The following is a 21,305-nucleotide window of genomic DNA, read 5'->3' as shown; positions in this document are numbered from 1 at the left end:
ATCCTTGATCAAATGATCAATGCCACATTTAGTACAAGTAAGTGCTGGCATGTCATTGGGTGGAGTAGTCAATTGTTGGGATTGGTGCTACGTAGTATGAACCACATTCTTGTTTGGACACTCATCATCGATTCGATGCGGCCCACCAAATAGTGTAGCGGTCCTCTCCTCATATTTGAGTTTATGTCCTTTCCCTTCCATTGTACCGTGGTTTGGAACACAGGTACTGGCATGTTATTCTGTAGGACATAGAATTCTGGTGCGATCTCCGTTGCTTCCTCATTGTACACTCCACTAAGTTCTACTTCACGCACCATATCAATATCTTATGATGGCTCTTCAATCAATACTTGGTTGATTTTCTGCAAAATTGAAGTGATTTGCATAGGTGGTGCTGGTAAGGCCAATGGAGCTCTAGGTGGTGTCGGCAACTATGCAACTGTTTGGAACCTTGGATATCTGCACATGGAAGTGTCATGATTCCCTAGTTTGACACAGTGTGCACAATAAAGTAGTGGCCTTGCTCTTAACTGTGGACATTTCAGTGATAGTGTGATTCAATCTGCACATAGAGTACCACACCAATTCCCTACGGGGGTAAAGATGGGTATGCCCATGCCCAGGTGTTTCTCTTCCCTCCTTTACCTTCAATTTCTCTAGTATTGTGTTACTGAGCTCTCATCCAGTCATGTTTTTGACTTGCTTGCTCCGAGTTCCAATCTCTTGGGTGACTCGAAACACGCGAAGTTGTTGTTGCTGAAGATATTTTGTCATCTTCCAGTTGTGGCAATTCCAACATATTATCTTCATATTCAATTGCCAATTTGCAACATGCATCTAGAGTAGCCGGTCAGGCTTATACTAGATAATCATGCATCTTGTGGTCTCTAACTCCTCTCCGGGAAGTAAGGCAATAAATGATCGTTAGTTAGCCTTTCCCATAGTTTGCACCTTGAATTTAAGTGCTTTAGTCGAGACACACAGTCTCTCATCGACTCCATTTCCTTTTGTTTGATATTGTGCAGCTGTGTGCCGCCACAGGACTCCATCTATCGCCACTTCTGGCAAAGCTGGGCACAAACACATTCTTGAGTCATGTGAAGTTAACCTTATCCTCGGATTTGAGGGTTCGGAACCACTGATGCACTTTCCCTTCTAGGGTCAGTGAGAAAGCATGAATCATTGTTACATCACCAAAGAATTTTTGAACTAGCTTGGAAATGATGTGTGGCTTCATCTGGGAGGGTTAGGATTCTAGATCAGTCCCTAGTTTCCTGACCATTCCTCGATGCATTTCTGTGGCCATATTCAACAGATCGGTCCTTGTGGCTGCATTAAGATCGAGGGTTGGATACACCCTTTGTCTTTGAGGAATTGCTCTCCCCTACCTAGACCTCATCCTCTTCCTATGTTGGCTCTTCTAGGCATCTCCGGTCTATGGGATGGTCCTGCCACTTCACTTTGGAATGGCTCATCATTAGTCGCCTCCGTATGCCTTTGTAGAATTAAGAGTTCCATGTCCTGTAGGAACGTAGGATGATTGATCATCTACTCCGATGTCCTTTTTGGTGTACAAGTGAGGCAGTCTTTCACTTTGCCTGCCCCTCTTTATGGATTCTAAGTTTGGAATTTCTCTCACTTCTTCCCATGACTATTTTCGGCTCTTAACCTCATGATTGGAGTAAATTTACACTACCCATCTCCTTTTGTTTGGCTCTCGCCCTTCAAGTATCGAGCTCTTGTTTCCTTAAGCTCAACTCTCGTTAGCTCTCGTTCCACCTCAATCCTTTTTAGATCTAACTCTATTTCCTCTGAGGTTGGAAAGAATACTTGACCCATCCTAGCTGCACTTTCGATGTCTCTTCTCATTCTAGGGGTGCCAGTGTTTGACAACCTCGAATTTGACGGTTGGATAGGCACTTCTGCCCTTTGGACCAAGTCCAGCACTGGTTGACGGACCCATGCCGGTAGATTGTGCTTTTTTGTCATTGTTGGTTTGGAGACCAAAAAATCCCCGGGCGATATCAATGATACCGTTGGATCTGGTTGGGGAGGGTGGTTTCTCCTCTTCCTCCCCAAACCCAGAATATTGCAACCCTTCTTCCATGGATTCTTTGCTACTAGTTTCCAACGGTGATTAGATTCCTTAAGACACTCGATTGATTGCTTACTGAGTGGGTTGAACCCACACGTTTTTGATAGCAAGATTCTCGGTGATTTGATGCACTATCGTCAAGAGTAAGGTTGTCCTCCGATGAGCTTTCCAAACCTCAAGTGCATGTATGTATGATTTGATAAGCTATTTTGCTGCCCCAATTAAATTTTGATAAGATTTTGTCGACTTATTTCTGAGGCCATGAGATTGCAGAGAACAGTTCATGGTGTGAAGTGTCAAAAAACAATTCACGTCGTGAACAATTTTTTGCACTTTTACGTGTTTAAATTTTTTGCTTTTGGACTCAAAATTCCACGTTACCTTGTTATGATTTTCAATTCTTTTCAAGACTTCCTTAGCCTTAATCTGACTATACCAAGTTCGTGAGTTTGATTTGATTAAGGCATGAAGTTGCAGAAAAAGTTCACGCCGTGAAGAGATAAGGTTTCACGTTGTGAAAAGTAATTGGTTCCCGTCGTGAACTAAAATAGTTCACATCGTGAAGGGTTCTAAAATGGTTCACGCCGTGAAGTGTTCTGAAATAGTTCATGTCGTGAACGATTTTTTGCACGTTCACGATTCTTAATTTTGTTAGACCTCGTGGTGTCAAAGGTGTCAGGATAAGGCTACCTATTTTTGGTAAGGAAATCTCGTGAATTGTGGCGTTGATGTTGGGAGCGGTTCACGATGTGAAGTTGCAGAAAACGGTTCACGTCGTAGACGATTTTCCTACAGTTTTACGTGGGAGCTTCCCACGTTGACTAATGTGATTCTAGGTGCAAAATACTTATCTAACTATTTCCAAAATGATTGTGCCATGCCTAAGGAGTGTAATACAAGTTCAAGGCACAGACAATGGCTCCTTATTTTTTTTTATTTTTGTGAATTTTTGAAAAGAAGAAAAAACAAAACACCAACCTGCTCATTGACGTTGATGATTCCAGTGATGCAAACATCAAAATTAACTAAAAAAAATAGTGAAGCTCTCTTCCAAGACCACTCCACCACACAAATACAACAATCACAACCAATTTCTCACGATTTTTTCACTTTTACACAAATCTTATCCGTTCATTTCCTACGTAATGCACTACCAGAATGCAAAGGCAATCATGAATCTTTTGCAATGGGAGCTGAAACTCCAAGAGGAAGGAAGAAACAAAGGTGTTTCCCTGGCAGCAACGCCAAAAATGTTATGGGCTACCACACCTCCAAGAGGGAACTCAATGCATTCACCTAAAGAAAGAGCAATAGAACACAACTGTCGCAGGGCACTTACCAATGCTACGAACTTGAGTCCCTTGAGGCCTCCAAGCTCACTTGCTAAGCTCCAAAACCTCCAAGCTCCTTCTCCACACTATCACCGTAGAGTCGCTCGCACCGTCGCATAAGGCAATCACTTTCTCTCACTCTCCCACACAAGCATGAAACATACAAGCATAGAAGAGGCACAAATGCTAGAATGCTCTCTCTCAATCTCTCTCAAGAAGACACAAAGAAGATCTCTCAATAGCACGAAGGGGGATTATGTCTCTTCATTATGAGAAAATGCCTTATATACATTTGGCCATTATTCACACTTGGGCGCCCAAAACTTACTTAACTAAGGCCTTGGGTGGCCAATATCTCATAATGTACAACTTTTTTAGTTCCTTACATGACACTTATTAATGTCCTCAATTGGAGGAGCCTGCTTGTTAATCCAAAATGGGATTAATAGTCCTAGGACTAATTTACTCAGTCAAGAAATTTCATCATTATCAGCTCGGGAATCACTTTGTGTTCCATGTAGATCATCAAGCCCTACTGTATCTAGTGAATAAGCCAAATTTGATCGAGAAGTTGGCAAGCTAGATGCTTCTCTTGCAAGAATTTTAGTTCACCATCGTGCACACCCCCGACAATCAAAATGCAATAGCAGATTTCCTCAGTAGAATAGACACAAGAGAGAAACCTCTGTAGGGTTGGTTGATCAATTTTTGGATGCAAGCCTGTTTACTGTTCAGTCCGCATCCATGCAAGGTAAGGTACTTTCACATGCTGTAGTTCATCACAGAAGGAGCATTGCCCGGTGACATGAGCAGAGATCAACGGAAGAAACTAGCCCTCTGAAGCATGCATTATCTTGAGATTGCAGTTGCTCTATATAAAAAAGACATTGACCAGGTTGTTCGTAGATGTGTGCCATATCATGAACAAACAATTGTGCTGAGACAGAAGCACATCAAGGAGTGTTAGGTGGGCATTCAGGTGGGCACTACTCAAGAGAAACAAACAAGCATAAAAGTCTTGCAAGCTACCTTATGGTGACCAATTGTACTTAAAAATGCACGGGATCATGTGTGTCAGTGGGATCGGATAGCCATCAACTAGCTGTTGATTGGATGCCTCATCAACCAGTCCTACCACCACACTTGAACCCTTTCACAAGTGGGGAATGGATTTTGTAGGACCATTTAAACCTTCAGCAAGAAGGACTGGTAGCTACATCCTCATGTGGCAAAACTGACTACTGCACTAAATGGTTGGAAGCAAAGGCCCTCAAGGACAATTTAGCTGCTAGGAGTAGAGCTAAGTTCTTGTACAAGAACATCATGATGAGATTTGGATGTCCAGTGGAGCTGGTAAGTGACAGAGGAGGACACTTCATCAATGAGGTGATTTAGAAACTGACTTAGCAGCACATGATCTTGCACAAAAAATCAACTGTTTACTATTCGCAGGCAAATGGTCAAGCAAAACTTACAAATCAGGTGCTCATGTGGATCCTCATAAAGATAATTAATCAAAATAGAGCAGACTGGGATAAGAAGCTGCACTCCGCATTGTGGGTGTTCCACACAACATACAAGGTAAGCACTGGATTCACCCTGGTTTCTTTGGTCTATAGCTTAGAAGCAGTAGTTCCAATGGAGTATGTTGTCCCAAGCCTCAAAAAAACCCTAAGATTGAAAGGCTCAGAGAAATCAATCAACCACCAGTGGATGCAGCACCTCATGGAGATGGAGGAAAGCAGGCTACATAGTGCATGGGCGGCAAACATTACTCAGAAAAGAAGAAAGAAGTGGGTGGACAAAAACAATAAGCACAAGATATTGTAGGAGGATGACAAGGTACTCCTATTGAATTCAAAGCTCAGACAACACCCAAGTAAGCTCAAAATACGTTGGATGGGTCCCTATCAAATAACAGAAAAATTAAGCTCAGGCACGTTCAGGCTGAAAACACTAAGTGGTGAAACACTACCCAAGCCTCAGTTAGCCTCAGTCAAGAGGACACAAAGGTAAACACAACGGACAAGTGCATGATGGTGTCGATCTCCATCTATACACTGCAACTAGATAAAGACACGTGCACAACACTTCGATGGGTGACATCGGACGAAGAGAAAATGCATGATGATGAAAAGAAAAGGAATGGGAAAACGTGGGGCAAAGATAAAGACACTTCCACAACACTTCGATGGGTGACATCGGACGAAGAGAAAATGCATGATGAAAAGAAAAGGAATGGGAACGTGGGGCAAAGAGAAGTAAATATGGAATGCAAAATATGGCACACACACATGGGAATCATGACATTCTTGGGCAGCTACCTCACTTTTGGAAAAATCATCATGGGAAGGAGAAAATGCCTCAAAAACACAGCCCCAACAATGAAGGAATCCTACCACGGCCAAACTCCTGCACACACACATGGGAATCATGACATTCTTGGGCAGCTACCTCACTTTTGGAAAAATCATCATGGGAAGGAGAAAATCATCATGGGAAGGAGAAAATGCCTCAAAAACATAGCCCCAATGAAGGAATCCTACCACGGCCAAACTCCTCTACCCTCACTCTCCCTGAATCATTTGCAATTTTCTCTCTCTCTCTTTCTCATTGTCTCGCCACCTCAAGCTCTCTCACTATCACACATCTTTCCCTCGTGCTGCTGCAAAACTCTGCAACCAAAACTTGCCATGGCTAGCAGTAGCAACAAGTAAGTGGAGTTTGATCCCTACAATGCCATGTTGGACCTTGTGTTTCAACAAGAGTAGCTGCATAAGGTTAGATTGTTCGACTTTGCACAACATAAAACTAGCCAAGCCTGCAAGAAAACATTGAAGCCAAAGTGCAACTAGTAGAGTTGTCGAAGAACAACACAATAAAGATGGCAGGACATAAGGCTATGCCTATTATCACGTGCCAAAAAACATAGCCAAATAATTCAATCTTCCCACTAAAGGCATCACCAACGCCGCCGACTCCTATGATATGGACATCAAGGAGGAGCTCTCCAATGTTGTGATCCAAACATGAAAAATCAATTCAAATTTTACCTAGACATGAACTGTCTACTCACCAAGAACACCAACATAAGGAAAACCAACTACAAAATGTTAGCAGTGGTGGTGGTTGAACATGGCCAGAAGGTGAATTAGGCAGTAGTGGTGATGGCCAAAAACATGTAGTAGGCAAGCTCAGAAGCTTCGGCTATCAGGACGTCACACAAAGATGCTAGGTCACTTAAAAGCCTTGGCGGCACAGCTCAATGAGTTGGAGAAGGATAACTCCACTATAAACCAAGAAGAAGAAGTAGCGAGGAAAAGACTAGAGGAGAAGTCTTAGAGGCAAAGGCTAGAAAAAGAAGCAGTGGCGGACGAAGAGACTAGAGGAGGAGTCTCTGAGGCAAAGGCTAGAAAAAGAAGTAGCAAGGAAGAGACTAGAGGAGGAGTCTCATAGGCAAAGGCTAGAAGAAGAAGTAGCCAGGAGAAGACAAGTGGAGGAAGCTGATAGGCAAAAGCTGGCAGAGGCAGAACAAAAACACCTTGCAGCCGAATCTGCAACCAAGCTCGCCAGAGGTAGAACAAAAATGTCTTGCATCTGAATCTACAACCAAGAACAAAGCAGCCCCACAGCCTTAAAAGAAGCTGAAAAGACAACACAAGAAGAGACCTCCAAAGCAAAATCTCTCAAAAGGAAGTTTGAATGGTCTCATGACATCACTACTAAGAAGCAAAAGGAGGCCTAAGCAACTAAGGAGCAAAAAAGAAGTAACTTGAAGGCATCAGAAAGCATCTGGTGCAGAGTGGACTGTCCCCGAGTAGTGAACGAGTAGTAGAAGTAGCGACAAAGGGGGAGATCTAAAAAGCACCAGCCACATTAAGTGACAGGATGAGCAAGATGAGGTAGACAATTGATCCAGCCACTCAGAGCATTCTCTCAACACTAGAAAACATAGCAAATTGTGTCATTGACAAACTGGAGAACGAAGAAAGTCTTGCCAAAATAGATTAGGTGGAAGCATAGGTGCAGCTGCTATCCACTCAAGTCCAATAATAGAATTAACAATCCGTGCTACTCAGAACTTGCTCTGGGCACACAGCAGCAAGACACCATTGCAAGACTGGAGGAGGAAGCAATAACATTGTAGAGGAGAGGGGATGAGTTAGAGATGGTGGTCGTTGATCTCCGAACAACAAATCATGACATCCAAAGCAAGCAGCAGCAAGTGGAGCAAGCACGTCAATCAACACCGAAAAAAGCAACCCGCATTGTGGATCATGCCACTCACATGATCCGCAATGTGGAGCTAGTAGCAGGAAAAGATCGCAACTCCTTGTGAAAGGGAAGCTACGGAAACAAGAGGCCATGGAGGCTCAAGAAGAGCTTCCCATAGTCCAAAGGCCTGTGGACTAATGGAGTAGTGGGAAGAGGATTTGCCAGATCTGCACAGAGAAATCTAGATAAAGGACATTAGGTTGGAAAAAGCTACCAAGGTGGCGCTGGAGTTGCAAAAGGTCCGAACGTAGCCCATGCAAGAACAAAGCAAACACACGAAGTTGCACGGAGAGTTGCTAACGGCCAAGCAACAGTTGAGATTAGCAACTCCACTAGCTATTACAAACAATCAAGTGAACATCCTCTGTCAGCCATCTGGTCAATCTTTAGGAGGCACATCAGCGATAGAACAACTAAAGGCCAGAGCATAGAATCTAGAATATGTTGCCTACTCGCTTGCCAAATTCAAACAATGGTATGAAGATGAAGATTGGGATCTGCTTATCAACCCATACAAGCTGAATGAATTCCTCCACAAATACAAACCAGAGGAGAGGTCCACATCCCAGGCTCTAGGATCTTCAGCGCAGGGCAAGACAAAGAAGAACCATATATTTGTGATGAAGATAGAGAGGCCCTCCAACCCACAAATACAAATATCTACTAAGCTACTATTTCATTCTTTAAATTACCAAGTAGTACATGTTGATGGAGAATATATGATTTACCCCCAAGATAATAGGGGAGGTTTAGGATGTGATCCACAAGAAGCAGAAAGGTACTGGTGACAAAATAAAGGTTCGTCCAAGTCAACCCACCATTAACCACCTCCACCCATTCATCGAACCTTTCGATCCACCTCTCACGTAGCTACTCTGGCGAGCATGCCAGGTGTTGAGCGTCCAATAGGAGCTGATTGGTGGGACCTGAAGAATTGGTTGGAGGACATAGGCCGACAATAAAAGGCCAGCACACTAATAGTCATTCACAGACAGTAGCGCACATACGTGCCTATTGTAATCATATGTATTTTATTGTAATAGTTTTATAACAAAATGAGTCTTGTAATAGTAGGACAATGGTTGGATGGAACAAGAAGAAGGTCCTTCCAATATAGCAAAGAAGGAAGTAGTTAGTAGTTAGGAGATAGATATAAAGAGGAATAGAAGAGAACATTAGTCTGGAGCAGAATAGCATTAAACAAGTTTAACAGTAATACAGAACCCTTAAGCATTATTTCATTGTGTATTGTCTAGAGTGAGAGAGTGAGCTTTGTAGTTCTGTGTGTATTCTTTGTTTTGCTGACAGCTCGTGAGTTTTGAACCCATTGGGCTTAAGCATTGACAAAATTACTTCTAAACAGTGGTATTGTCTTGCCCGTCGGATTGACCACCGACAATTTAGTATTTGTTATTTTCATTAAAAATATTATTTATATTATATAACTTCTAAAATAAAATATTGATTAAATCTATAATATTATATATTAAAAAATAATACTTAAAAGTTTTAATATCAAGACATAAAAGGCATTCTCAACAAGATAAAAATTTGATTAAATAAAATATTAAACATCAATACAGATACGATTTTGAACAAGATCAAAATTTGAGTAAACAAAATTTTAAACATCAAGATATGAAAAGAACATCAAAATGATTTTTACACATGATTCATTCATCATCAAGATGCAAGCCTGAGTCAATACATATTTCAATATCATAGTTTGAAGCATGCTTAAAAATGTTCAAAAAATCTAAAGTACTAGAATGCGTATATGGTTCATGATCCAAGAACCTATTGGCCCATTTTTGAAGCATGTTAGTAAAATATATGTGTTTCATATTCTTTGATACAAATGACCTTAACATACACTTTATTTGGTAGCCAATAGAGTACCACTCTTGAGCAATATGCCAAGTAGGTGGATTTGTGCTGAAGCACATACATAGAGCTTCGGTGCCGATGTTAACTTTTAAGTATTGAAATGGCTCTCACTTAGAGCATTAGTTCTTCCTTGCAACATGGGATGGATCTCGGACGTCGGTGGATTTTGTCGTACTGCACAATGATGTTGAGCTTCTACCAAGAGTGAAAAAAAAAGATATTCTAGTTGGTTTTATGTCTTTTGTTGTACCATGTGTCATGTGCATAAAATTGGTGTGTTGCACAACAATCTCCATTTAAGAAACATCACGTTTCACTTCTTAGAAAAGTTTGAAGATGTTTACATCGGTGTTCTTGATTGGGGCATGAGCATAGATAAAATAACAACAAAAGGTTATCCACCTATAGAGCAAAAAATAGGTTAGAAGAGCTTGAAAATTTGCGTGCAAAGTGCAAGCTGCCCACAAGGGAGCAACAACTCGAGGATGTGAGAAGTTCAAGAAGGTAGCTTGAAGTGTTTCATATAACTCTGGATTAGTCATACCTCCCGGCCTTGACTTGATTATCTCAGCAGTATAAAATTTGTCAGGAAAAGAGATTTCCATGACAATGATTTTTACTATGTCACTATATAGACATGAACCCAACCTTGTCTCTGGAGAGGGTTTTAGATCTTTGGCGTGTAGAATTTTCACTGAAGGTGGCGATGGAGCGTCATAAAGCCATAGATCACCTCTCTTGTCTTCATCCCCCGACATTTTATGTGGGCGCAAGGGATTTGAGGTGGGGGGACACTAGTTGGTGGGCATCGGCGTGATTGCTCTAAGACAGATCCTTCGGCTGACCCAACAAACAAAAAAGCATTAAAGATATCAACAAAAATATTTTTTTATGACTAGATTTGAACATTTAAGTGATTTATTGAAAAGGTCCTAAGTCCTATGATGTGTAGGTAAAGTACACATTATCATTTTTTGTTGACAATGATGTCTAAGTCAAAAGAACTTATATTTGAGGGTCTCAAATATATAAAAATACATACAAAATATCTCACAAGAAGATCAAATGTAATTTATCAATGTTTTCAAGCTTGGGATTTGGGGTAAGCACAAGTTGATACCAAGATATCAATATGTGCATATACAATGATCTACAAGAGATCAAAATGTGCTATAATTTATTTTTTATATAATACATGAATGTAAGATATCCACACTAAATTAAAATATGTATTTTGATTTAATTTTTTTAAATTAAATTAAACATAAATATAAATCACATCATAAAAGATGTGAACTATGTACACAAAATGATCCACATGGTGTCAAAATGTGTTTTTATTTAAAATTAATTTTTAGTAAATTTAATTTACAAGTAAAATAGCATATTTTCACAAACTAAAACACTTGATAAAATAAATGATTATTATTTTGTTTAAATATTTACATTAATGAATCAAAATGTTTTCACAATTTGAAACACAAGGTAAAAACTAGGGTAAAAATTTATTTACATTAATGAATCAGAACATTTTCACAAACTAAAACACAAGGTAAAAATACTAGAGTAATATTTACATTAATGAATCAGAAGGTTTTCACAAACTGAAACACAACGTAAAAAAACCGGGGTAAAAAATTATACCTAAAGCTCAAGATGTGAAATGAAAAAGTTGGACTCTGTGTTGTTCCATTGTACTTGAGTTCTATGTTCACTGTGTCATTCTGTCCTAAGCAAAGTGTGTTATCCCCTCACTGTGATGGGTGTGCACGGTGTAGTGAGCGCAGTGATTGTAACTATTGATTGGCAGTAATACATTTAAGTATTACTTAGTGTGTTATGCCATCATTTCTTCCTACGATTCTATTATGTGTTATTACGAGTCAAAATTTGTGAGCTTATTTCATTGAAAATCCTATGATCCCTAGCTAGTGAGAAGAATGTGGGGGGAAGGGTGAGCTTAAGCTCCCTATAAACAAGTAAACTTTTTCACACACACATAAGAGTAGACAACAAGTGTACAAAAGAGAGATGTATAGCTGAATTTTCTTCTTTCGTCTTACTTCTCTACAACCATAACATGAAGCTTGTAAGCAAAAAATTTCACACGCACATAAGAGTAGACAAGCGTACAAAAGGAGATGGCTGATTGAATTGTTTTATTTCTTCTTACTTCTTTATAACCATAACATGAAGATAAGAGAACATACTATACATAAGATAAAGTACTCAACTACTCAAACATACTCTATATAAGGGAATGTACTTAACTACTCAAACATACATTGCCCATAACATGAACCCGACTATATGACCTAGCATTATTACTATGCCATAACTCTGGTAAACCAAAGTAACTATCACATAGCATGTAAATCACTATGGTAGAATATCAACCATAATCTCTACCAACCATGTAAGTGATATAAGTTCTATCATCTCATCAATATCCACACTAGTTGAGCTCGATATCTCAACACTCCTCCTTAAGCTCAACTCCATACCTTGCACTACTACAAGTAAGCTTCTAAACCTGTGAAGCTTATTTGCACCTAATGCCTTTATGAACAAGTTAGCTACATAATCCTTTATGCTGATGTAAACCAAATCTACATCACCCACTATAACCTTCCCCCTCATAAAATGATAATACAGCTCAATGTGCTTCATCCTAGCATAATACACTGGGTTACTAGCCAACTATATGTTACGCATGTTGTCAACTATTCTATCCATAGGCTCACCCATATTTGTAAGTAGCTTCTTCAACAAAGCTACCTCACATGTCACCATAGCAATAACATCGTACTCAACTTTTGTACTCAACAAAGCAACCGTTGGTTGCTTCTTATTGCTCCAACTAATAGCAACACTCTAAGAGAAAATATAAAATTGCTAGTAGATCTCCTACCTGAGACAATACTAACCCAATTTGCATTTGTACACATATACTTGTACTTGTACTCTAGCCTTATAGAAAAGTCCATAATGTATTATGAACTTTATGTACCTAAGTATCCTCCTAACCACATCTAAATGTGGCTTTATTAGGGCCTACATAACGTGATGCACTAACCTAACTGAATAATTGCTCACATCTGGCCTGATGATAGTCATGTAAATCAAATAACCTACTATGTGTTTGTACATAGTAGGGTCCTCCAAGAGAGATCACTTATATCTATAAGACAACTTTGTGTTTTACTCCAATGGCATTGAGACTGGATTACACCCTTTTTGACTTGGGACAATTACGTTATGTGCTTCAAGTGCTTGCATGTATCTAGTGGGTTCTAAATCTCTATTTGATGTCTAAGATAAGTCAAATATTTGGTCTTGTGTGGACTTCTTGTTTATAGTAGCCACATTATGTTGGCCCATTGTTTCTCTAGTCATTCATTCTTATGTGTCTTTATTGCCACCATTTTGTTTCAATATTTCCTTAGGATACAATAATTTCCACCATTTTTAAAATTGTGCTAATTTTCCTTTCTTATTAATTTTTGGCTATGTGATAAGGATTTTTGTTTATTGATAGTTTTTGCTCCTCCTCAAATTTTTATGTGCAATCCATTCCACTATGGGTAAGGTTTATATATGGGTTAAAGGTTTGGATTGGATTATGAATGCTCCTATTGTTGTCTTCGACTACTTCCACCTCATTGATTCCAATTAAGATCACTATACTTAGATCTTGTGCTTTGTTCTTCCTGTTGTACATACACTCCTCTATATTGTGATTGGTGGTAAGACAAATTACATAGTATTGCATTTCATTATCTAAGTTCTAGTTAAAACCAATACCACATGTCCAAGTTGAAAATCAAATCTAGTGGCTTTGTGCTTAAATTTTGATGTCTTGTCATTATCACTTAATTTTCTTTCAAACATAAAATTCTATAAAGATTTTACTTCCTCATCAATGTAATGTACTATTGTACCACCAAACATGAATTTGGGCTATCGATGGTAGGATTTACCCAATAGACCCTCTTTTAGGTTCAACAACCAAGTTTCAAAATGTTACTACATCCCTATGCTTACATACCTATGCTATTAGAATATGGTCATAATGGTTTTCATGGATATGGTAGTAGGCTTCACTCCCTTACCCATGCCAAGGCTTAAAGAAGGTTGCAAGTAGAAAATTTGATTATACTTTATCATCAAACAATGCAAAGGAGACACCAAAGGCATGATGAAGAATTGCAGCTAGCAAATAGAGCATGTCAAGTCATTGGAAGCTCAAAAACTCACATAGAGAACAAAATAAAATCATTATAAAAAAAACCCTTTAATCTAGAAATAATCCATATGACGCAAGGATTAAGAACTATGCTATGGAATGCTGCATAAATTTTGTAGGTGAAATGATGAGGTCTGTTGTTGGAGCCAAGGAAACAAGGTTTGGTTTACTAAGCATGTGCTAAATGTGTCAATAAAATTATTACAGAGTGCAATTATTTTTGCATCAAACCTCTATGAATGCCAAGTAACCAAGGTCATACGCGAAAGAGGATTAGCTAAATATACTCATGATTAGTCATAAGTTAAAGAGGATTAGCTAATGTACTCATGATTAGTCATAAGTTAAAGAGGATTAGCTAATGTACTCATGATTAGAGCACTAAATAGTAAGGAGACATCAAAAGAGGAACATCTTGAGTTGTCATTGGAGATCCAATGATAGGGGAAGTTATTACAGGAGATATAAGAGACACAAAAGAGAGATATAGGGCATGTTTTTCAAGTAAAAAATAAGTAAATGAAGTGAGAAAATATTTTGGTGTGAAATAAAAACATGGTTGGGATGCATTCAAGCTTTTCAAAGAATTATGCAAAACCCTAAAATGGTACTTTGATAGGACATCTATCCCATACATGATTAGAGAGCAAGATGCATGTAGAGGTAGGTGGCATGGGTGCATTTACTATTGAGTGGCACTTGGTATGTGATTTGAAGACTTTTAAATGTATATATGGATGCAAACACAAGGACAACACAATGTTTATGCATCTTTATTATTGTCATTCCAAAGTAAATTTGCAAGAGAAGAGAAAGGCTAAGGGCAAGGGCAAGGGCAAAGACAAGGATAATGACAAGGACGAGGACGAGGGCAAGGGTAAGGGTAAGGGTAAGCAAAAGAAACATTGAGAAAATGGAATTTGCAATCAAATCTTGCCTCCCAAGCATTCTGACTTTGGATAAGAGTTGGAGCCCAATTCTTGACATACTCCACTTCATCACATCCATGTATGGTCATCCATTTATGGTGTGCACCCTACGTGCAAGGCTAAAAATACTGAACAGTTTTCCATGTTGGAAGATCTACCTTTAGAATTTGGGTATCTTTTCATCGCAAAACAAAAAGTGATCTAATGCCTAGTCATACACTAACCTGAGATGTCATATGATTTCGGTTTGGTGCAAAAAGTTTATCACTACAAATGTATGATTGTAACGAAACATAAGAATTAACCTATTTCAATGATAATATAGCAATGAGACTAGGTCCCAAAAAACACTTTAAAACCAAAGGAGATTCAAATTTCAAAGTTCCACAATAACCCCGAGCACATCCCTATGAGCTCTTGGTCATCTACTTTGAAGCACTTCTTTGATCTCCCCAACATCTCTCGGAGCTTTAGAGCATCTCTCATAGTTTTGCAAGATCTCTTTCAGCTCTGTAGTACCTCTTCTGGGTTTGCAACACCTCTCTGAGCTCTCTAGCACCTCTGATTGGTATGATGCTCCTCTCTAAGCTTTGCAACAGCTCTCATTAACTTGCAGACATCTCATTAAACTCTACTCTGTCGACCCCCAACAGAGTAAATGCCCATTTTTACTAATTCATTATCCTATCGAATAAGAGGCAATGGCACCATTGATCTTCACCTCATCAAACGTCAAGTATGTGTCTGCTTCAACTAGGTTTTCCTTGATTATTTATTTTGCAAGCATATGTAACTCATTTGTCCAAGCTAACTACATGACAAAAGGCAACCCTCTAACCAAATAGATTCTACTACCTTGTCTTTTGTTGCTCCAAGATGATTGTTGAAAAAGTGTTGAACTACAACATTTTCCCCTTCCCATGTATAACCTTGAGTGGAACTTGATCAAGGTTGGTGATCAAGGAAGATACATGCTATTACTCCCTTAGGTGTGCCCTTTTCCATGTTGTATATTATATGAGCCCTCAAGAGAAGACACATCAAACCTTGGTCCTGAAGTACTGCTCACTCCCATGAATGATTAATGACCTTCCATATACAAAAGCAACAAGGAAGTCAACAGGCTCTAGCCCCGGTGATCAGCCCAGGCCTACCCAAAACGAATGGACCCAAGTTCAAAACCCCGACATCCGTGGTGTGTGAGTGGTGCATTGCATCCCCTGAAAGGAGCTTCTGGAGAAAAAAAAAATAGCAACAAGGAAAAAAATCTAGCAACCAAGAGTGAAAGTGTGCAAGATGGTGTGATCTTCATTTAAGTTCTCCAAACTTTGCTTATCGATTTTTGCAAGGGTTACCATGCATACACCGCATGTTGTATCTTCTTACACAGCCTTACCAAGTTTTGTCCATGTTTAATGCAAAATTAGCCAAACCACAAAAATGTACAGAGCCTCACAGACATGAGTTTCACTACATTTTTAAAAAAAAAAAGTTGATAGTGATTTAAGATACAAATGTAGAGGTAGTGATTGGACCCTTAGATAAGGGTCCAAGCAGCTTCTTTGCCTTCCAACTCCACAAAACTCTGTAGTCCCCAAAGCTACATAATGCCTTCTAAACAAGGTGAGCAGATATAGAACTGAAAGTAATTGTTATGATCATTCCTTCAAAGAGTGTCTACAGAAAATGATGAATTCTTTGTGTCTATGGAAAATGATGAATTCTTTAGCAAATCCATCATCTTCACCTGTAAATGATAGATTTGTCCTTGAGTGCCTTACCTGTATTTTTGAGCAAATCCATCATCTTCACCTGTAAATGATGGATTTTTTAGCAAATCCATGGATTTGCAATTAAATCCATGGATAGATTTGCTAAAAAAATCCATGGATTTCTCAGCAAGTCCATCATCTTCACCTGTAAATGATGGATTTGTCCTTGAGTGCCTTACCTATGGGACTAGGTTTGGAAACAACAACAGAAATAATGATTGAGGTTATTCAATGATCCTTGGGGGTGGTATTCCAGCACTAATGAAACATGCACATGAAATGATATTTTCAAGGTGATTATTTTGTTTTTTAAAAATATTTGCCCGAATGTAAGTGCTTACTGAGCATCGAGTCAAGACACTTATTGTTGTTGTTAGCGTTGCAACCTTGAATGGTCAACTACTATATGATGTCAATCTGTGTAAAGTGTAATCCATCATATCTGCAAAGTCCATAAAGAGACACAGGTTAATGTAAACAATGCACAACAAAAAGACCAATGCAGGTGCATGATTTCTCTGAGAAATCATGGTCCTGGGTGAATCTGGACCATGCAATTAGGAAGGTTTATGTTCAGATATTTGCAACATCAGCATGCTGCATGACCAGAGAGTGCTTTCCAGAGTTGCTGATGTGTAAGCTGCAGAAACCAAGGCCTGTCACATCAACTTTACCTCTGTTGAGTTGTCAGAAGCACCTGCACCTCACTGTCATTTTCAGGTCATTTTTGTGATCACTTGCATGGTGCCCACCAACCAGGGATATTTCTCGGGTGAAGGCTCCAACATAGGAGAGACCCTGTCATTGCTATGCCTGGGTACAAGGGAGTTCTTCTCCCCAGCCTCCTAGCGAGCACTGGTTATTGGGGAAGCAAGCATTCCAGGGCCGTCACAGTCGGGTCACTGGCAGAAAAAGGCTCCCAGCTGCCGCCAGTTGCCCTTTACCGGGAAAACGGCCTCCTGGTGGCCGTTCCTCCCTACTCCATGATGGTTGGGAAAGGACAATGGCCCTCTTCTCCCTCTCAAGAAAATGCCATTTTCTTTTGTGGCGTGGGGGGGGCGCGGGGGGGGGGGGCGTGTGGAGATTCCCCTCGACCTTTCCTTAATCCATCATAGATACAAAAATATTTTAAACCATGGGCAGCTCCACTCAATCCTCTCCTAATAATTTGTTCCCACTTTGCACTGCCTCTGGAGATGATTCAAATTTGTACTCAGAAAAGAAAACCTAGATGCAATCACATGTTCGTCATACATCCAATCAAAGTTCAAAATCTAGTCATCAGTCTAGCACTAAAGCATGCAATGAAACTCTCTGGTGTTTGCCCGACCTTGTCTTTATCCTCAGTCACTCAACGGAATTCCTATCTCCACCATCTAATTGATCTCTCTTCTTCCACAGAAGATGGATGCAACAGATTCAAACACATAGGCCGCCTAAGAATCCTTTCCTGCAACACTAACCTGTCAAAAATTGATTCGCTATCCTCAGAATCCATGCCCAAGCGCTACCTTGTCAGACAAAGGACAAAGATATACAGTAAAAGTCAGCCATCCCTTCAGAAAATAACTTATTATGCCTCACCATATTATGAAAGAGAAAAGTCTTTTGGAGGTCATTTCCTGATTCTTTACATGTTGGCTTTCCACAAGAAGCTGTCTTGCGAGACTGAAAAGTTTGCATGTCACATCATGATCGTCACTCTGCTCCCTTTCCAGAGGCATGGCAGCCAGTAAAGGCCAAAGGTCGGCCATACCATGCCTGTCGCTGTCTGTCCATTTCCCTCCTTGTGAAGGCTTCCCAACGACCTTTCCCTAATTCACCTTTGGCTTTGCTTCATTTCAAACCTGTGGCTTCTCTCTTGAATGAAAGATATGGATGGCAATTAGCATTACTCCATATCCTACCACTCTATGCACCTTCAATATAAGGAATAACGTAATGCAATTCAGAATAGACGTTGAAGCATTAGACATCTTTAGCTTCAACAGTAAGAATAAAGCTTACCCCTTTGTCTTGGATTCCGTAATCAGGAATAAAGCTTACCCCTTTGTCTTGGATTCCGTAATCAGGTTAGGTTAGGGATGATTTACTTGCCTATCAATCATTGGCATTTGCTTTAACGGTAGGTGCCATAAAAAATGGGCATTCAAATGTAGCCTTGCAGGGGTGTTTTAATGGTTAAATGAAAGCTGCCTTAGCCTGCGATCGAATTGTGTCAACTGTTGCTGATATGTTTGTGTTATAAATTATTTTCATACTTGAGAGGAGGTTTAGAACTTCAATCCACATCAACACCCCTTTGCCAATTAAATAAAAGAAGTAAGTTGAAGCTGAGAAGACCTTCAAAAATGCTTCAAAGGTGCTGGTTAGAATGGACCCGGGTGGGGGGGGGTGTGCATCTGTGCAAGTGCATACGCGTGCACGTGCATGTGTGTTGCATGCATACCCACGGGCATTGATGTATACACACGCATGCACTTGTGTGCATGCATACATGGGTGCACGTAAGACAATTGTAACGCCGTTCGGCACAAAACTAATCAATTGCACTGAAGTTTGAGAGCAACCTGTCCATGTCATCATCATGAATGTCTCCAACCACAGAAGTATGCACTTTGTTCTCTACCTCAACACAGGCCATTCCAGGCATCTTCCAAGCATGCAAAGATTTCCTCAAACGGTTTACTCTATCTACATCCTCAGGCATCCCGACATTAGCATAAATATCCAACATGAGCATGTACCCTGAAGCACCTTTTTGATCCATCACAACTACTTCATCGAAACAACGCCCTCCTAGTTCCACATTATTATATGTTTTGCAGTGAGTGAGTAAGGCCATCCAACCCACAACATTGGGAAGAACCGGCATGGTTAGCAGTAAGTCTTCTGCCTCCATCAAGTACCCAGCACCACCTAGAAGATTGACCATAGAATTGTAGTGGTCAAGTCTTAGTGTAATGGAATGCTTTTCAACCATGGACCTGAAAAGGTGGCAACCTTCATAGACCTGACCTGCATGACTGCATGCAGAAAGGAGACAAATGAATGTTATTTCATCTGGCTTCAAGCCTCTCTGTCCCATGCTTTCAAAGTACTGCAGAGCCAACTTATAATCGCTATGCTCTGTACACGCTACAATGATTGCGGTCCACATCTTTAAGCTTTGATTTGGCAAGTTTTCAAACACCCTGGCTGCACTCTCCAGACTCCCACATTTTGTATACATGTTGATAAGGGCAATCCCGACCACTGCATCTAAGTTACAGCCACTTGTCATCAAGCGAGCATGGACCAGCTTGCCCTGGGAAAGGGAAGCTATACTTGAACATGCATTCAAGGCACCGATAAGAGTAACATTATTAGGCAATTGCGCCTCCTGCTGCATTCGTTCAAAAAGTCTGAGACCCTCTTGACCATGTCCATGTTGAGAATATCCTGCAATCATAGTAGTCCACGACACCACACCTTGTTGTGCCAAATTGTCAAACACTCTCCGAGCTTCCTCAAGAGACCCGAGTTTTGCAAGCATATCAATTAGCATACTACTGACGCATGCATCCGAATCATAACCACTTTCAACAATAAATCCATGCATAAGATTGCCCTTAAAATCAGCTGATGTACTGGTGCAAGCTTTCAAAGCACTAACAAAAATGGCATCATTCGGATCCATGCCTTCCTGCAGCATTTGCTCAAAAAGATGGAGAGCCTCCTCACCCCGCCCATGTTGAACATACCCTGCAACCATTGCACTCCATGTCACCCGGTCATGTTTTGGTAGCTTTTCAAACACCCTCTGTGCATCTGCAAGCCTTCCACATCTGGCATACATGTCAATGAGGATACTCCCTACAAATACATCTGACTCAAACCCACTCTCAGCAACATAGGCATGAGTGAGCTTGCCCTGCCCTAAACTTGTCATGTAGGAACATGCTCTCAGAACACAAACAAACGTAATTGCATTGGGCTTCATGCCATGTTGTTGCATTTCCTGGAAAAGGAGGAGAGCCTTGTGGCCGTGCCCATGCTGAGCATAGCCTCCAATTATTGCATTCCATGTCACCGCACTTAGATTAGGCAATTTGGACAACACAATTTGCCCGTCCTCGAGGCTTCCACATTTAGAGTACATGTCAACAAGAGCACTGCCAACATATACATGTATCTCCAAGCCACTTCTGACTGTATGAGCATGAATTAGCTTACCTTGACTAAGGGCCGCTATGCTGGTGCATGCTCTAAGGACGGCAACAAATAAGTATTCATCTGCTTCCACATTTGACTGCTGCATTTGATGGTACAATGTGATGGCCAGCTCACCTTGCCCAAGCTGTGCGTGAGCTGAAATAATTGCCGTCCATGTAAAGACATCCTGTTTAGGCAGACTACAAAATACCTGATGGGCACCCAATAAGCTTTCACATGCGGCAAACATGCGTATTAAGTGGCAACCTATGAAGGAATTCAACAAAAAACCATTTCGCGCCAGGAAGCCATGTAATTTCTTGCCTACTGAAAGGTCTTTCTTATCAATGCACCCTTGTAAAAGACAAAAGGCAATGCTTGTGGATACCAGAGATCCTTGCTTTGCTGCTATGTCGACAGCTTGAAATGCATCAGCGAGCCGTCCATGCTTTAAAAGTTTCCTGGAGAAGTATGGCACTTCTGCACGTTAATGATCTTAAGGCTAAATTGGGGGCGGGTGGGGGGGGGAGCGGGGGGGGCGGGGGGGTCGGGGGGCGTACTGGGGTTCTTAAAAGC

At 40.4% G+C, this 21,305-nt stretch overlaps 1 protein-coding gene across 12 annotated transcripts in view; it reads right to left on the bottom strand.

Moving 5' to 3' along the window:
- Positions 1 to 16,065: 16,065 nt before the first annotated feature.
- LOC147615865 (putative pentatricopeptide repeat-containing protein At3g15130) overlaps positions 16,066 to 21,305 on the bottom strand; it is a 28,859-nt gene continuing 23,619 nt past the window's right edge. For 3 of the 12 annotated variants that reach the window (XM_086778478.1, XM_086778471.1, XM_086778472.1), the window contains 3 exons: positions 17,999 to 21,190; positions 16,877 to 16,977; positions 16,066 to 16,402 (listed from right to left, as the gene is read on the bottom strand). In XM_086778478.1, the coding sequence (XP_086634604.1) occupies positions 19,075 to 21,190 (2,116 nt within the window). In that variant the 3' untranslated portion in view covers positions 16,066 to 16,402; positions 16,877 to 16,977; positions 17,999 to 19,074. Of the gene's footprint in view, positions 16,403 to 16,544; positions 16,723 to 16,876; positions 21,191 to 21,305 lie in introns of those variants that run through there. The other 9 variants (XM_086778476.1, XM_086778475.1, XM_086778477.1 and 6 more) reach the window with 9 other exon arrangements.

This window comes from Cibotium barometz, chromosome 39, assembly GCF_041138505.1.
Source record: "Cibotium barometz isolate CiBa-2024 chromosome 39, ASM4113850v1, whole genome shotgun sequence".
In the NCBI taxonomy this organism is placed as follows: domain Eukaryota; kingdom Viridiplantae; phylum Streptophyta; class Polypodiopsida; order Cyatheales; family Cibotiaceae; genus Cibotium; species Cibotium barometz.
This window is presented reverse-complemented; position numbering and strand designations above follow the sequence as displayed.